The following is a 17,858-nucleotide window of genomic DNA, read 5'->3' as shown; positions in this document are numbered from 1 at the left end:
CTCTATCTCCCTGCAGAGACAGGCAGATCTCTGTGAGTTTGAGGCCAGCCTGGTCTACAAGAGCTAGTTCCAGGACAGGCTTAAAAACTACAGAGAAACCCTGTCTCGAAAACAAACAAACAAACACAAAACAGGAATAAAAAACAAGGTGTGTTTGTAGGGAGGTGGCCGATGAAATGACTCAAAGACACTGGCCTCAGGACCCCAATCTAATCGCCAGGTCCCACATGACTAATGGATTATCTTGTAGCTTGTCCTTTGACCTCCACACACATACACAAAACATAAATCAAATACAATTTTAAAGCAAGGTGGATGCCTCCTAAGGAGCGGTGCATCTGGAATTGGCCTCCAGACTTAAATGTGCATGGCACAAAGCCAGCAACAGTCTCCTGGGGCCTGAGATGCTTTCACAGGGTAAATGGAACCCAGAGGCCTGGGCCCAGCGCCCTGCCCTGGAATCTGAAACCCAAGGCCTATTTAACTAAAAAATTCATGAAACCGAGCGAGTGCTTCAGCGGGAGCAGAGAACAGACTAGCTTTCTGTCTCAGCTCAGCCAACCCAGCCCAGCCTGGCCGGGCCCAGCCCACTCTGGCTCCCTAGCCATCACCATCCCCCAGAGTTGGTGGCCTTGTCCCAGCCTGTCCCAAATATCTTGTCCTCCCCCAGGCCCCAGCTTCTACTTATCAGCCTCCTTCCCTTTTCCTCTCCTCTCCCTCACCGCGATGATGGCCTGCTGTCTCTCTCCTACCTTTTGTGGCCCCTAACCCTGCACGGTTAGTTTTCTGCTGGCCTCGGGCACAGGGTTTCACTCCACAAGGGCTCTAGACTTAGTGACTATCCTCCCCTTCCTGCCCCTGCCCCTTCATTGTAAAATATTCTAACCGAAATGTCTGGATTAAATAGGGAAGAGCCTCTGTGGGAGGGCAGCCCAGCTGCTGGGCCTGAGAGTTCAGGGTAGAGGGTGGGTATGCCAGCCAGTCCTGTAACAGGTAGGGACTGAGGGTGCTGGGAGATCCTGGAGGTCAGGTCCTCTTCGATATGTTAAATAGGCACCTCAGCCGGTGGCACCCACCCTCTTCCTTTCTTTGGTCTTTCTTTGTCTCAGGTTTCCCTGTGGAGTAGAGCCTCCGACCCTCATCCACCCTGTGTTCTGGGCAGGGCCCTCCTCTGTGCTTCCCTGCGCCCACCAGGCTTGTAACCATGAGTGTTCTTGATGGTTTTAAGTTGTGGTCTCCGGCACCCCAGACTGGCCTTGAACTCCTGAGTGCTGGAAAGACAGCCTATGCTTGTACATATTGTACATATTGAATTTCAATATCTACTTTAAAGCATTTACATTTTTTTCTTTGATTTACCTATTGGGGGTGGTGCCTGTGCCAGGGCAATACCTGGGAAGATCACAGGGCAACTTGCAGCAGGTGATTTGCAGCAGGTGGTTCTCTCCTCCCACCAGGTGAGTCTCAGGGATCAAATTCCCTTGGTTGCCTTAAGCTCCTTCTTTACCTGTTGAGCCCACCTCACCATTATTTGAAGACTTTTGTGGTAGAGGAATGAGGAGAATGCTTGGTGGGTAAAGCCTGCGAACCTTCCCGAGCACCCACAGAAAAAGCCAGGCATGGTAGACACATGGCGGATTCTTGGAGTTCACCCAAGTGCTCTTTCCTTCCTTCCTTCCTTCCTTCCTTCCTTCCTTCCTTCCTTCCTCCCTCCCTCCCTCCCTCCCTCCCTTCCTTCCTTTCTTTCTTTTTCGAGACAAGCTTTCTCTGTAGCTTTAGAGCCTGTCCTGAAACTAGCTCTTGTAGACCACCAGGCTGGCCTTGAACTCAGAGATCCGCCTGCCTCTGCCTCCCGAGTGCTGGGATTAAAGGCAAGTACCACCACCACCCGGCTACACCCAGTTGTTCTTGTGGCTAAGCCAGGGTTTTACCCCATCCCACTAGCTGGCCTGGAACTCCTTATGTTAGCCGGGAGGCCTTGACCTCAGAGACACCTACTCACTCCCAAGTGCTAAGATTACAGTTGTGCTCTGGAAAAGATAAAATAAAAATAAGGGTGGTTTTTTGTTTTTTGTTTTTTGTTAGGGACAAGGTTTGTCTGTGTAGAGCCCTGGAGATCAAAGGTGTGTGCCACCACCCACGCCCAGCCCTGTCTCTCTGAAAACTATCATTGGTTCATGTTATTTCCTTACAAATGTATGCCCACATGTGATGTCTTACAAAACTCACTTTCTCCTCATCCCCCACCACCTCCAATGTTATATGGGACCAAAGGACTAAATATATAATTTGACAAAAATATGCCCAGGAATCTGCCGTACAATTTTGGAGAGGATAGGGACTTCACAGTCCCGCTTCCTGAGATTCAAGGCCTTGTTCCTCCCCAAGCTCACTGTGTGGCAGTGGGGAAATTGCCTAACCTCTCTGAGTTCCTTCTCCATACTGGAAAGTTGATATAAAGATTTCACACAGGACAGGAACAGGAGGAGAAGAGAAAGGGGAAACTGTGGTTGGTATGTAAAATAAATGAAAACAAAAAGAGACTTCATATAAAAATTTGTACCTTGCCAAGCAGTGGTGGCGCACACCTTTAATCCCAGCACTCAGGAGTAGAGACAGACAGATCTCTGTGAGTTCAAGGCCAGCCTGGTCTACAGGAGCTAGTTCCAAGACAGGCTCCAGAGCTACAGGGAAACCCTGTCTCCAAAAAATAAAAAAAAAATAAAAAAATAAAAAAAAAACAAAACCAACCAACCAAACAAAAAACAGCTGTTGTGACAAGAGGCATGGTTCAGAAGTTAAAGCTCTTCCAAGGGACCTGGGTTCAATTCCCAGCACCCACATGTTGGCTCCCAACAGTCCGTGACTCCAGTTCCAGGATCCAATGCCCTCTGTGGATGATGCCCACAGGCAGGAGGTGTGCACACAGGCAGGAGGCGTGCACACAGGCAGGAGGCGTGCACACAGGCAGGAGGCATGCACACAGGCAGGAGGCACGCACGAGATGCACAGACATATATGCAGACAAATGTTTATGCACATAAAATAAAAAAACATTAACTCCCCCTTCCATTTTTCATCTGTTCTGGAAAGACACTACTCATCTGTGTGCATGCGAAGTGTGGGAGCCTGGGGAGGCCAGAAGAGAGCCTTGGATTCAGAGGAGCTAAGGCTGTAGGCATGTGTGCACCACCTACGGGGGTGCTAGGAGTCAAACTTGGGTCCTCTGCGGAGTAGTGGGGGGGGTGCAGAGGTCGAGCCATACTAACTTTCAATATTTTCACTTTAAAGGATAAAGCTTTTATCCTGGAGGAGGTGGTGCGCACCTTTACTTCCAGCACTTGGGAAACAGAGGCAGGAGGATCTCTATGAGTTGGAGGCCGGCTGGGTCTATAGAGAGAGTTCCAGAACATCCAAGGCTACACACAGAAACCCTGTCTCTAAAAATAAACAAACAAAAAAAGATAAGGTTTCTGCTGCCCCAAAGCATTTTTCCCTAAAAGATACACAGCATAAAATATTGCTACATGGAAAGATCTAGAAACTAATTGATGGGAAGGGCCAGATGTTCTAAGACCAGGGTGACAGTATGCTTGTATTTTTCCAGAAAATGAATGAAGACCCAGATGGCTCCTGCTGCAATGCATCTAACCAGGATAACATCCCAGAGACCCCCAGACAAATGAAGAGTCTGAAAATAGACAACAAACCCATCAAGAGGAGACGCTCCAAGAGAGAAACCAAGCCGATGACTTGGGGAGACATCAAGGACACAACACGACTTGATGTTGTTAACGTTTACTAACTATATTACATGTTAATTCCCAGTTTGTCAACATAGAATCTAAATAAATGTCATTTGTAGGTTGGAGAGATGGCTCTGTGGTTAAGAGTTCTGGCAGCTCATCTAGAGTGCCTGCGTTCAATTCCCAGCACACTCAAGGCAGCTCACACCTGTCTGTAACTCCAGTTCCAGGACATCTGACACCTTCACACAGGCATACATGCATGCAGAGCATGAATGATCATAAAAAAATAGATTAAGAATAATAAAAAAAATACCTTTTGTCAGGGAGGATAAAAGGCATGCCAGTAGTAAGAGACAGTACGATATTGGTTTGCCAGGCTAAGGGCTGTTTTTAGGCTTTTGTATTTTCTTTCCTTATTTTTTTAAAAAATATTTATTTATTATGTATACAATATTCTGTCTGCAGGCCAGAAGAGGGCACCAGACCTCATTACAGATGGTTGTGAGCCACCATGTGGTTGCTGGGAATTGAACTCAGAACCTTTGGAAGAGCAGGCAATGCTCCATCCCTCCAGCCCCGCTTTTGTATTTTCAGTACCAGAAATGATTACTGGAATACAAAGAGAGGTTTCAAAAGTGGCCTGAATGGTTAGTAAAACTATTGATACCACAGTGAAAACAGCAGAAATTAGTCAAGAGATGGGTAAAGCGAGAACCACGTTTTAAAAAATAGCTAATTTTATTTTATGTACATTGGTGTGAAGGTGTGAGATTCCCTGGAACTGGAGTTATAGACGGTTATGAGCTGTCAAGCAGCCAGTGCTTTTAACTGCTGAGCTATCTCTCCAGTCCCCAAGAACCACAATTTTACAAAATAGAGCTTCTAGAGATTATTTGTTGCTCATGCACAATATTGGTTGTCAATTTTTTCCTGGCATGTGTTGCTTTAATGTGTCAGTTTTATTTTTCTTATACTTTTTATGGTTAAATTAATGATTCAAATTAAAATGTAAGCAAAATCTCTCAAGTGACCTTCGAATGGCCACCATGGTTACGATGACTTTCCCCCTTCCTTAGCCCCTGTTAGCTGCTCTGGGAATTCTGTTATGCTTTCCTAATAATATTATTTCCTAATAATAGCCTAGTCATGCAGGCAGTGCATTAAACCTTGGTCTCTATTACAGCCACAATTTTCTCTTTAAAAATTAAAAAAAAAGTGTGTGAGGGGGGCTAGGAGGCATAGAAACCTTTGTGCTTCCGGGTGAGCACTGGGGGAACTTGGAATGTTAAGCACTGGGAGTTGTTTCTGCAAAGGAAAAGATGCTTACCCTGTTATCCGCCCAGAACACTGGGAGTGGGCATGGTTAATAGCCCGGTAACCACGGTGATAACTGTGTGGCCTGACCAGCACCACCCTCGATCCTCCACCAGACCCTTATCAAGAGCTTGTCAATCTATAATGCCTATCTTTAGCCAGGCGGAGGTGGCGCATGCCTTTAATCCCAGCACCTGGAAGGCAGAGGCAGGCAGATCTCTGGTCTACAGAGTAAGTTCCAGGACAGACTTCAAAGCTACAGAAAAACCCTGTCTTGAACTAATTTATTAATTAATTTTAAAAAAGAACATTGCTCTGTTGGCTATGGTAGTCTACACACACACACACACACACACACACACACACTGCTGAGCAGTATATACTCTCAGTTTCTGAGTCATTTCACTAGCTCCTTATTTAATTAGCCTCTTAATAATATTTGTTTTATTATAGTTTTATCTGTATTTGTATTTGAACCTTTGAGTTCATTGCCCTCAGAGTCCGGAAGAAGAGAACATTAGATCCACTGGATCTGGAGTTACAGGTAGTTGTGAGTTGTCCAACATGGGTGGAAGGACTGAAGTGCTCTCTGCAAGAGTAAGTGCTAAGTGGAGCCATCTCTCTAACCCCTATTCAAGTTTTCTTTTCTCTCTGTGTGTGTTTTGTTTTATTTGTTTTGACAGACTTTCTCTGTGTAGCTCTGGCGGTCCTGGAACTTGCTCTGTAGATCAGGTTGGTGTACAACTCAGAGATCACCTGCCTCTGCCTTCCAAGTGCTGAGATTAAAGGTGTCTGCCACCATCACCCAGCTCTCTAAGTTTCTGAGATGTTTTCATGTAGCCCAGGGTTTCCTGAAACTGGCTATCTAGTCATGGATGACTTGGAAGTTCTGATCTATTTGTACACTGTGCCCAGCTCTTTCCTTCCTCCCATGGTCCACGAAGTGCCAGACTATACTAACAGACTCTCTTACAGTTACCTCCCTCTGTCTTTTTCTCACTTTCTTTCTCTGCAGTAGCTGGGGATGGAGGTCCTGAGCCTCACTTGCTAGGCAAGTACTCTACCACAAAGTCACACCCTCTTCCCTTTCTCTTTTTAAACATTTTCCATTTTAACTATTTCTTTTACTTTTTTGATTGTTTGTTTTTTCTGTTTGTTTGTTTGTTTGTTTCCCAAGACAAGGTTTCTTTGCATAGCCCTGGCTGTTCTGAAACTGTCTGTAGACCAGGCTGGCCTCGAACTCAGAGATCCGCCTGCTTCTGCCTCCAACTCCTGAGTAGAGGGATTAAAGGCATGCTCCGCCACTGCCTGGCACTTTCACATTTTTAAAAACTTGTCTGTGTCACCGTGCATGTGTGGTGGTCAGACGAAAACCTGCAGGAGTTTCCATTCTCCTTTCACCCTGTGGGTCTTAGAGATCTTATACTTTGTGGCAAATGCCTTTAGATGCTGAGCTATCTTGCTGGTCTCCACTTTCCTTTCTTAAATGTCATATGTACTAAGAGGGGCAGAAGTCAAGTCCCCACAATGATGTTCCGCTTCCTGCCACCCGGATACCCAACCAGGCACCGTCACCTGCAAAGACAGCTGCTGATCTGAGTTCTGTGGAACATTAACCATCCTTATTCTAGAATGTCATGGAAAAGATGTCTTCTCCCATTCACCATAAAGTCTTTAACACTTCTTTATTTTAGAAGGTGTCTGTCAATGTTTCAAACATTCCACTGCCCAAAGAAAATTGTTTTTGTTTATTGAGACAGGGTCTCATATACCCCAGGCTGGCCTCAAGCTCTCTGTGTAGCTGAGGCTGGCCTTGAACTTCTGCTCCTCCTTCTTCCACCTCCAGATTGTTGGGAAGGTCCGTGTGTGACCCTAACCTGGCCACAATATTTTTTAAAAATGGCCTCACAGTCAGGCAGGGTTTTTGTTTGTTTGTTTGTTTGTTTGTTGTTGTTTGTTTGTTCCTTTGTGAGTGCACCCACTCTGGCGCCCACGGAGGTCAGAAGAGGGGTCAGATGCCCTGGAACTGGAGTTATAGATGGCTGTGAGCTGCCATTTAGGCTCTGGAAACGGAATCTGGGTCCTCTGCAGGAGCAGTCAACGTCTCAACAGCTGAGCATCTCTCTAGCTCCTCCACCTTAGTTTTTTTGTTTTGTTTTTCGAGACAGTTTCTCTGTGTAGTTTTAGAGCCTATCCTGGAACTCACTCTGTAGACCAGGCTGGCCTTGAACTCACAGAGATCCAGCTGCCTCTGCCTTTCTTGTGTGCTGGGTGCTGGGATTAAAGGTGTGCCTGGCTCTGGGCAGTGGTGGCCCACACCTTTAATCTCAGCACTTGCGAGGCAGAGGCAGAAAAATCTCTCTGCGTTTGAGGCCTGGGCTGCAAGAGCTAGTTCCAGGACAGGCTCCAAAGCTACAGAAAAACCCTGTCCCCCCCCCCAAAAAAGTGTGCATGGCCACCGCCCAGCATATATTTGTACACACACACACAAATATCTCTCTCTCTCTCTCTCTCTCTCTCTCTCTCTCTCTCTCTTTGAGAGAGACAAACAGACAGAGAAAAGGGCTCACTATGTAAAACAGGCCTCCTACCTGGACCTCCTGAGTGTGCCACCATGCCTAGATCTCTTCTCCTTTTGCACTCTCAGGCAGTCTGTTGTCCATATTGGCTTTAGATTTGCTCTGTAGCTGAAGATGGCCTCAAATTCTGATCCCCCGCCTGATTCATGAGTGCTAGGGTGTGAGGTGACAGTGTGCTTAGCATTCTCAGGTCTCTTCTTTACGAAATATACTTTTAAGGTCAGACATAGTGGCATATACCTTTAGTCCTAGCACTTGGCGGCAGAGGCAGGAGGATCTCTTCTATTCTGGTCTACATAGCAAGTTCCAGGACAGCCAGGACTGTACGAGACTTAGTTTCAACGACAACAACAAGCTAGAGTCATCAGAGAGGAACGAACCTCAATTTAGAAAATGTCTCCATTAGATTGGGCTGTAGGTAAACCTGTATGGTGTTTTCTTAATTAGATTGATGGGGGAGGGTTCAGCGTATGCTGGGTGGTGCCATCCCTGGGCTGGTGGCCCTAGGTTCTATAAGAAGGCAGGCTGAGCAAGCCATGGAGAGCAAGCCAGTAAGCAGCACCCATCCATGGCCTCTGCGTCAGCTCCTGCCTCTGGGTTCCTGCCCTCACGGCTTTGGACGATGGCCTGTTGTATGGAACTGGGAGTGAAACAAGCCCTGTCCTCCTCAAGTTGCCTTTGCTGTTCTGTCATGGTGTCCCAGCATCGCAGCAGTAACCCTAAGACAAAGAGACAGCTCAGCAATTAAAAACATTTGCTGTTTTTGTAGAGGACCTGAGTTCAATTTCCAGCACTCACATGGCGGTTCACCACTGGGTTAACTCCAGTTCCTGGGGATCCATCACTCTCTTCTGGCTTCTGAGGAAGGTCACTGCATGCATGCACTTGGAGTGCGTACATACATGTAGTTGCTCATACCCATAAAATAAAAATAATAAAAATCTAAAAATCTTTACTAATGACTTACTTTTTATTTATGTGTCTGTGCAGGCATGTGTTTCCCATAGTTCTTATAGAATCAACATTGGCACTGACACCCTTTGGTTCCTTTACTTTCCATGGCTTCTCTCATGATTTCGCCAGTGAGACTACTCCAGGATGAACTTGTTTGGAATTTCATCTTTATACCGCTTGACTATTTTCTTCCTTTTGTTTTTATCTATCTATGTGTATGTGTGTGCACATATGTGAGTCAAGTGCCTGTAGATGCTAAAAGACGGCATCAGATCCTCTGGAGCTGGAGTCTCTTGATGTGGGTGCTGGGAGTTGAACTCAGGTCTTCAGGAAGAGAAGGTAGTGCTCTTAGCCAGGAAACCATTTTGCCAGCACCCCTCTCCCCGAGGTCTCACTATGTATAGTCCTATCTAGTTGACCCAGAACTAAAGGAGAGCCTCCTGCTTCTGCTTCCCCAGTGCTGGGATTAAGGATTAAAGTGAACCACTGGTCCTGGCTGCCACGGAATTAACCGCTCCTCAGTTTTTATTCCCTTTTGATCTGTGTTCAAACTCCCAAGTTCTTGACAATCTCATGAATGGACACTTGACAAATTTTTCTCAGTCCTCTAGCTCACAGTCAGAGATCAGTACTCAGGACAAAGAATGTCTTGCAGGGCAGTAATGACTCATGGCTTTAATCCCAGCACACAGGCAAAAGCAGGAAGATCTCTGAATTCGAGGCCAGCCTGGTCTACAGAGGACCAGGACAGCCAGGGCTACATGGAGAAACCCTGTTTCGAAAAACAAAAAACATACAAACAAACAAGAACCACTGACAAGCAGATGCGACCTACTAGGTGTGGTTCACCGAAAGGAGCGAGCAGCGAGAGTAGACTGGAAATTGGAAGGTGGCCGCCCCCCAACTCCCGGTCCTGGCCACGCCCTTCAGGCGCAGGGCTCCCATTGGTGTGCGCTCTGGGGGCGGGGTCAGCCAGGGTAGGGCGGGGCCTACAGCGCGCGTTGCCTCCCGCCCGGCTGGGTTGGGGTCGTGCTGGCCTCGGTCTCGGCTCCCCTCCGGTTGCGGCCATGGAGGACGATAGGAAGGACGGAGTCTATGGTAGGAACTGCCTCCGGCCTGGAGGTCGCCTGTGTGACTTGGGAAGGAGGGGGTTCTGAGGAGGGACAACATCTGAGAGCCTTAAAACACTCGTGGCTGCAGCCAGGACGAAGGCCCTTCTGTCCGCGCCCTCAGGCCTCTGCATCCTGCGCTGGTTAATCCGGAGCGTTTGGCCCCAGCCCAGGTTGTCCTCCGTATCCCTTCCCTAGGATCCTCAAGCTTACTCCAGTCCTCCTGAGCGATGGGCCGGGGAGTACGGCGCATGCTCCTCCCCTGGAGGTCCCGTTATCTGGGCGGATTAGATGGTGGGCGGGGGAGGGGATGTGCGGCGGTAATAGATTGGGGTCTGGGCAGGAACAGGACCCTCTCCACATGTCCCGTTTCCTCAAGAGCCAAATGTTCTCTGCATCTCTGCCATTTACACCCACAAGTAGTGATCCCAAGCTTTGCTGGGGAAACTGAGGCAAGGTTGGACGCACCTGTATATTGGGGTTGGGCGCACACCAGTTCAGGGAAGGGCAGAAACAAGGGTGCCTTTGATGAGGAGCAAGCGGGGAGCAATTAAAAAACTTTCCCTGCCTAAGCGGATTATTGCTGGTGCCTATAATTTTAAGGGGTTAAGGAGACTGGGACCATACCCTCTGTGAGGCCTGAGGGCTGCCTCCGCTACTTGGAGTTGGGGGTGGGGCCAGGATGCGGCTTTCTCACCCCACCCAACTCCGGGTTCCCATGAACTGGGTGTTGAACTCTGAGCCTCCTTCCTCTTATCTATTTTGAGTTCCCTGGGGGCCCAAATCTGTCACGAGCCTTAAGTGGCATGGTTGAAACTATGGCAGAGGGGTTCTAGTCCCCCCCACCCCGCCCCCGTCTTCCACTTTGTGTGACAGCAAGCAACTTCCTGGAAACTGCTAGACTCTAGAGTCGTGGGGAGGGGGCCGGAAACGGCTCAAAAATAACTAGAGAAGCGAGTAGGCTCTCCCTGAGCCTCCTCTTGTTCCCTGGTTCTGTGCCCTAAAGAAAGAAATGAATGGGCAGATGGGAGAGGCTGCGACCCACCCTGCCCAGCCTAAAGGACCTAGCCTCCCAGGGACTTCTGGGGCACTTGAGTTGCCAGCCCCAGACCACCAGAGGGGCTCCCTGTCTGAAGCCCCAGGCTCTGGAGTCGCTCGTGCTGTGCAACTCTTGGGTGTGGCTGTCTGTCTCTGGTGTGGGAATCTCAGTCTGGGAGTCTGAGTATGCTTGGGTGTCACATCTGAGAGTATGTGTAGTTGGTCTTCTTGAAGTCTGTTTGGAATAAGAATGGGGCAGAGTGAACAAGGCTTTGATTTGCCCAGGCTTGAATTTGGCTAAAGGGTGAGACTGTGGGTGGGTGGGTGTGTGGGTGTGTGGGTGTGTGGGTGTGTGGGTGCAGAGGGAAGCTGTATGTTGTATACAAGGATGGAACTCAGGACCTCACTCCTGGTCGGTAAGCCATGGGATTGAAAGCTGCCGGCTCTTTTGTGTTTAGCAAGAACTGGAACCCAAATGGGGTCTCACATGCTCAGAAAGCACTGAGGGGTGGGTGGTTGTGGAACCCAAGGCCCAGAGCAAGCTCTGCAAGCACAGACTGGAACTCAAGGCAATGCCATGCTCAGGCTGGGAATGGACCCTCAAGGTTTTGTGGGTGTGTTGTCAAAACCCAAGTCCTCAAGCATGTTCAGCAAGTGGTTGGGCCTAGACCTCATTCGGATGCTCAACCGAACACCCCCAATTTCAGACCCCCAAGAATTTATCAGACCTTTCACAGGCAGTGGTCTGCCTGGGGACACACAGCAGTCCACCAAGCAGAGAAACCCTAGACCGCGTTAGGGTGGACAAGAGAGCTAACATGTAATTGTAGGTTGTTACGGTTGTAGAGCACCGGACAAGACGTCATGCACGGAAGAGCCACTAGGGTCTATTTTAAGAGATGAAGGTTGGACAGTGAAAGCTGGGTGAGATGGATTGAGTGAGACAAGTGTGTTCCAGGCAGAAGGAACAGAAAACAAACCACAAGCTTGCTTAATATTTTCCCCTACAAGACTCGGGGAACCTGTGAAAGAGGCCCTACCTGGCTTCTGCAGCCAGAGCCATCTTACTTGACAGTGGAATTTTTCTCTTCTCTCTTCTTTCCTTTCTTCCCTCCCTCCCTCCCTCCCTCCTTCCTTCTGTCCTTAGTTCCTCTCTCCCTCCTTCCCTCCCTCCCTCCTCTTTCCCTTCTCCTTTCCTTTCTTCCTTATGGATACTGAGGATTGAATGAATCAAGAGCCTCAAGCATACAAATCTGAGATAGGTCTTGCTATGTAACTCAGATGCCTTAAACTTGGTCTTCTCTTTATGCTGCAACCTTTATGAGTAGCTGGGATTTCAGGCCGCTATGCCTTCCTTTAGGTAGGATCTTGTTTTGTCTGAAACTTTGTTTTGCCTATTTCACCAAAATGAAAAACCTGAACTATGTAGGCATCCCCATAACATTCCTGCAAAATAGTTTAAGCTTTCCCTCCAGATTCACGGTGTAGTCAAATGACAGATCCTCTTACCTTCAACTTTCAAATTTTGGGATTATAGATGTGCACCACCACACCCAAGTTATTCAGTGCTAAGGAACCCATTATTCAGTGGAAGGAACCCAGGGTTTCCTGTATCCTGGATTAGCACTCTATCAGTTGGGCTCAATGTCAGCTTTCTCTTGGACATAATGGCTAATCCTACGCATAGTGGCTTCCCATTTGTCACAGTGTCCAATGGGAGTGGCTTCAGATAGACCCAGCTTTAAATCAAAGCTCTGATTTTTGTTTCGTTTTTGTTTGTTTGAGACAGGATTTCGGGGTTTCTCTATGTAGCCCTCTTTGTCCTGGAACTAATTTTGTAGATCAGGTCTCTCTCAGAGATCCGCCTGCCTCTGCCTCCCAAGAGTTCGGATTAAAGGCATGCGCCACCACCGCCTGTTAAGGTTCTGATCTTTACGTGCTCTGTAACTCTAGGTGACTGGACGACCTTTCTGAGCCTGCATCATTATGTATAAGGCTTGTGGATCGCATGTAGTGCAGGCTAGACTTGAACTCACTACCTAGCCAAGAACGCCCTTCAAAATTATCATCTTGCTTCACCTCCCAAGTGCAGAGATGACAGGCATGTGTCACCACTGCCTAGACTAGTGTTTTCTATTTTGTTTGTTGTTCTTTCTTCCTTCCTTTCTTTCTTTCTTTCTTTCTTTCTTTCTTTCTTTCTTTCTTTCTTTCTTTCTCTTTCCTTTTTTTTTTTTTGAAAAGGTTTCTCTGTAGCTTTGGTTCCTGTCCCAGAACTAGCTCTTATAGACCAGTCTGGCCTCGAACTCACAGAGATCCACCTGCCTCTGCCTCCTAAGTGCTGGGATTAAAGGTGTGCGCCACCATCACCCAGCTGTTGTCATTTTTTTTAAGACAGAGATTCTCTGTATAAGAGTCCTGGCTGTTCAGGAACTTGCTTTGTAGACCAGGCTGGCCTCGAATTCACAGAGATCCGCCTGCCTCTGCCTCACAAATGCTGGATTAAAGGCATCCACCACCACTGCCCAGCTCGGACTACTGTTTTCAATGATATCTGGGAAGGCCTTGTATGCTCAGGTGACCCTGGGGCTGGTAGCGTGGAGGACATAGCTTTTCTTTGAACTAATGGACAGGCAAACCTATGTCTGGGAAGAGTGAGGCAGGACTGGGCAGGGCAGGAAGTGCCTTTCCCAGCAAATAAAATGATTCTGGAAGAAGGTAGCAGCTCCACAGGAAAGGGAAATGGTTCAGGGCCTGGCCGGGGTCCTTAATGGCACAGCCTTCCTGCCAGCCCAGTCTTGGCATGAGCAAGAGAAGATTCTAGAACCCAGAGCAGGGGAAGCACATAGTGAAGGCTGACTAAAGAGCAGGCTTCTTCAGCTGGGTTTGTAACTGTTGGCACAGTGCTTGCCAGGCACACATGGATTTCCACGTTCCCTCCCTGGCATCTGATAAACCAATGTTGGTGTTCCAGCTCTCTGGAGGTCATCATTGGCTACACAGGAGTTTCAGGCCAGCCTAAGCTACATGAGAGCCTGTTTCAAAAAAGAAAAAAAGTAATTTAGGGACCTGGATAGATGGCTCAGTGGTCAGTGCTCACTGCCTTAGCGGAGGACCTGAGTGTGATTCCCAGCACCCAGATGTCACATCCTCCTCCAAGCACACAGTGCGCGTAAACTCAGGCACACACACCACACTGTGCACATGTATAAAAATAAAGAAATAAAAGCCGGGTGTGGTGGTGTACATCTTTAGTTCCAGCCCCACTATGAAATTTTTATAACACATATGATATACTTTGACCATATTCACCCATCACCCCTCTCGTCCCCTCCCACTCCCACTGACCCCTCCCTCTTTCCAACCAGCCCCCCTTTACTTTCATGTTTGTGTTTTTACCAGGCTGGTCTCAAATCCACAGAGATCTGCCTGCCTCCCAAGTGCTGGGATTAAAGATGTGAGCCACCACAACCCACCCCATGTATTTTCTGGTTTATGTATTTTTTTAACTTGTGTATGAGAGACACAGGGTGGGGGTTGTTCACAAAGCTGTGGGCTCCTCACCAGTGGCCACACCAGTGAGAAAATATCTCTTCCTTCCCAGCATGGTTGCTACTAGTGAATTCTCAGAGAAGGGCAGGGCCTGGTGAGTCCCATTCTCACACACACACACACACACACACATCTTTTTTTTAAAAAAAATTTTATTTGTTTGTTTGTTTGTTTATTTATGTGTATAATATTCTTTCTGCGTGTATGCCTGAAGGCCAGAAGAGGGCACCAGACCTCATTACAGATAGTTGTGAGCCACCATGTGGTTGCTGGGAATTGAACTCAGGACCTTTGGAAGAGCCATCCACTCTCAGCCAACCACTGAGCCATCTCTCCAGCCCACATATATATTTCTTTTGAGGTTGTGTGTGCTATGTGTACATATGTGGAGACCACAGGTTGACACCTAGTGTTTCTCTCTGTTGCTCTTCACTTTTGTAAGGGTTTTTTTGTTTGTTTTTGTTTTCGTTTTTGTTTTGGTATTTGGTTTTTGTTTTTTCAAGCCAGGGTTTCTCTGTAGTTTTGGAGCCTGTCCTGGAACTTGCTTGCTTTGTAGATCAGACTGGCCTTAAACTCAGAGAGATCTGCTTGCCTCTGCCTCCTGAGTGTTGGAATTAAAGGTGTGTATTACCACTGCCCGGCCACTTTTGTAAGTTTTTAAAAAGCGCATTTACTCATGTATAGTGTGTGTGAGGACAGGTTGTGGAAGTGAGTTTTCTCCTTTCACAATTTTTCAATTTTTTTTCTTTTCTTTTCTTTCTTTTCTTTTTCTTTCTTTTTGTTTTTTTTTTTTTGGAGACAGGGTTTCTTTGTAGCCTTGGAGCTTGTCCTGGAACTAGCTCTTGTAGACCAGGCTGGCCTTGAACTCACAGAGATCCACTTGTCTCTGCCTTCTCAGTGCTGGGGTTAAAGGCGTGCAACACCACCGCCCAGCTTGTCTTTCACACTTTGAGTTTGGAGGATAGTGCTCAGGGCATCAGGCCCTTACTTGAGCCTTCCGGCTCTTAATTTCTGTGACACTGTCTGTCCCTAAGCCTGGTACAGTTTTTACCCCCAGATTTCATGTGGATTCTGGGGACTGGAACTCAGGTCCTTATGGCCAAGGTTTTTACCCACCAAGCTGTTTCTTCGGGACTCCCCACATCTATATCTTTTTAGTCATGGTTTTTTATTTTGTGTGTATGGTTATTTTGCCTGATGTGTGTCTGTACCACGTGGAGGCTTAGTGCCCAAAGACGTCAGAAGAGGGTGCTGGGTCCTCTAGAACTGTAGTTGTGGATGGTTGTGAGCCACTCTGTGGTGCTGGGTTCTCTACAAGGGGACCAGCGCTCAGTGTAAGATCACTGGCTGCTCCTGCAGAGGCCCCTACCTTCCCCAGCACCCTGTAGTGACTCACAGCTATCATCAGCCAGGGGACCTGGTCCTCTCTTCTGACCTCTGCAGGCACCAAGCATGTGCACTGTGCACAGATGTAATACATACAGGCAGACACTTGTATAAAATAAAATGAATAGGTCTAATTTAAAAGTTTTGGGCCAGGCAGTGATGGCGCATGCTGTTAACCTTTAATCTCAGCATTTGGGAGGCAGAGGCAGGTGGATCCCTGGGAGTCCAAGACCAGCCTGGGCTACAGAGCTAGTTCTAGGACAGCCAGGGCTACAGAGAGAAACTGTCTGTGCAGAGTGGGAGACGGACGGACACAGGGATGGGGGACAACCATAGCCAACAAATAAACTAGGCAACAACAAAAGATTGTTGAAATGTGTACTTTGTAGCCTTGTCCAAGGATGAGATTAGCCCTGCTTTGCTGGGGTGGAACAATATGCAGTTTTGTACCCTGTGAATTTGCCCAGAGGGAGTGGTGTGGAAGAGGAAACTAGAGGTGTGGGTGACATCCGTGGTAGAGGGGACAGAGGGTTAGATGTGCGTGGTCTGTGACCTATAGACAGCATCTGGAATGCGGGGAGAGGAAGTGAGGTAATGACAGTTGCTTTTCTGTCTTTTTTCTTTTTGTTTAATTCTGAATAGAAGTGTCCGTGTGTGTTTGGGACAGGACCCCTTGCAGCTCAGGCTGCCCTCAAACTCTCTATTGAGCCAGGACTGACTTTGAACTCCTAGCCCACTTCCCTTCGCCTTCTGCTGACTTGGGGGACCCTGCTCAGTTGATGTGGTACAGAGAAAGGACCCAGGTTTCTCAGGCACGCAAAGCCAGTGAAGCCTGGCTCCACCCATGATACCTGTAGCTTTTATTATACTCATTCATTCATTCATTCATTTTCTTGTTTTGTTTTTTGGTTTTATGAAACAGGGTTTTTCTATAGCTTTGGAGTCTGTTCTGGAACTTGCTCTGTAGACCAGACTTGCCTTGAACTCACAGAGATCCTCCTGCCTCTGTCTCCTGAGTGCTGGGATTAAAGGCATGTACCACCATCACTGGCTCATTCATTCATTTTCTGAGACAGGTTCTCTCTACTTAATCCTGGATACTCTGGTGCTCAATATGTAACCAGGTTGGCCTCGAACTCACAGAGATCTGACTGTCTCTACTCCCTGAGTGCTGGGATTAAAGGCGTGTACCACTAACCCAGTTTTCAATTAATTAATTAATTATTATTATTCTTTTTTTTTTTTTTTTTTTTTTTGATGTAAGCTCAAGCTGGTCTAGAATCCACTCTGCAGCCTCAGCTGGCCTCGATTTCACCATTCTCCTGCCTCCGTAACTTGAGTGCTGGGATCGTTAGCCACCTGGCCCTTTCTCCATCTTTTGTCTCCGTACCTTCACACTGCATGGGCACTGCCCCCAAATCCTTGACAGAAGGACTTGTGTGAGTGGCTGAGATGTCTGGGAAGGCAGGGACTCTGTAGGCGAGGCCTTGGACACTGGAGCCCTTGACTTAGCCAGTGTTTGGAAGTTGTGGGGGCTGGGTGTCACTTGATGTCCTGGCAAAAGCATTATGACAGACTGCCTGTCTGAGTTCCCTTATCTCCCACACAGTGGATGAGCCCTCATGCCTGGCTTGGCAAGACCTGCCCCCACTGTTCTCACAGTCCAGCTACCCCCGCCTCCCCCACCACCCTTGCCTCTCCCTGAGTCTTGGTCGAATTTCTTTTGTTTGCTCTTAACCCCATGGAGACTAGGTAAGTTACACAAAACAAGAGTTAACTTCTAATTTGATTCATGGTCACCAGGCTTTATCTGTTTTTTTTTTTAATTTAACTTTATTTCATGCACATTGGTATAATGATGTCAGATTCTCTTGAATTGGAGATACAGACAGCTGCAAGATGCCATGTGGGTGCTGGGAATTGAACCCGGGTCCTCTGGAGGAGCAGTCAGTGCTCTTAACCACTGAGCCATCTCACCAGCCCCCTATCTGGTGGTTTTGATGATAGAAGAAGTTCAAGAGTCCGTGAGCCCACACGTGTGTACTGTGTTTTAGTTCTTGCTATGTTAGGGTTGGAAACCAGGGCCTCTGCCGTGGGAGGCAAATACTCTTTCTATAGCTATACCTTAGCCCCTCACTGAGGGCGTCTACTCAGGAGTTCTAACTCTGAATCATACCCCA

The 17,858-nt window shown here is 47.7% G+C and overlaps 1 protein-coding gene and 1 long non-coding RNA gene across 3 annotated transcripts in view; both read left to right on the top strand.

Annotated features, from left to right (window-relative positions):
- The first annotated feature begins 710 nt into the window (after nucleotides 1–710).
- Nucleotides 711–3,871, top strand: LOC146894730 (uncharacterized). The gene is made up of 2 exons (XR_015001578.1): nucleotides 711–777; nucleotides 3,608–3,871. It is a non-coding gene; the product is annotated as an uncharacterized LOC146894730 (long non-coding RNA).
- A 5,694-nt stretch (nucleotides 3,872–9,565) lies between these two features.
- Nucleotides 9,566–17,858, top strand: part of Slc44a2 (solute carrier family 44 member 2 (CTL2 blood group)) — a 31,435-nt gene continuing 23,142 nt past the window's right edge. Inside the window, exon 1 of one of the 2 annotated variants that reach the window (XM_085689856.2) lies at nucleotides 9,566–9,694. In XM_085689856.2, coding sequence (XP_085545982.1) covers nucleotides 9,692–9,694 — 3 coding nt within the window. In that variant the 5' untranslated portion in view covers nucleotides 9,566–9,691. The remainder of the gene's footprint in view (nucleotides 9,695–17,858) is intronic. The other variant, XM_048446478.3, reaches the window with a different exon arrangement.

The sequence above is a fragment of the Myodes glareolus genome, chromosome 4, assembly GCF_982192425.1.
Source record: "Myodes glareolus chromosome 4, mMyoGla1.1, whole genome shotgun sequence".
Classification (NCBI taxonomy): domain Eukaryota; kingdom Metazoa; phylum Chordata; class Mammalia; order Rodentia; family Cricetidae; genus Myodes; species Myodes glareolus.
This window is presented reverse-complemented; position numbering and strand designations above follow the sequence as displayed.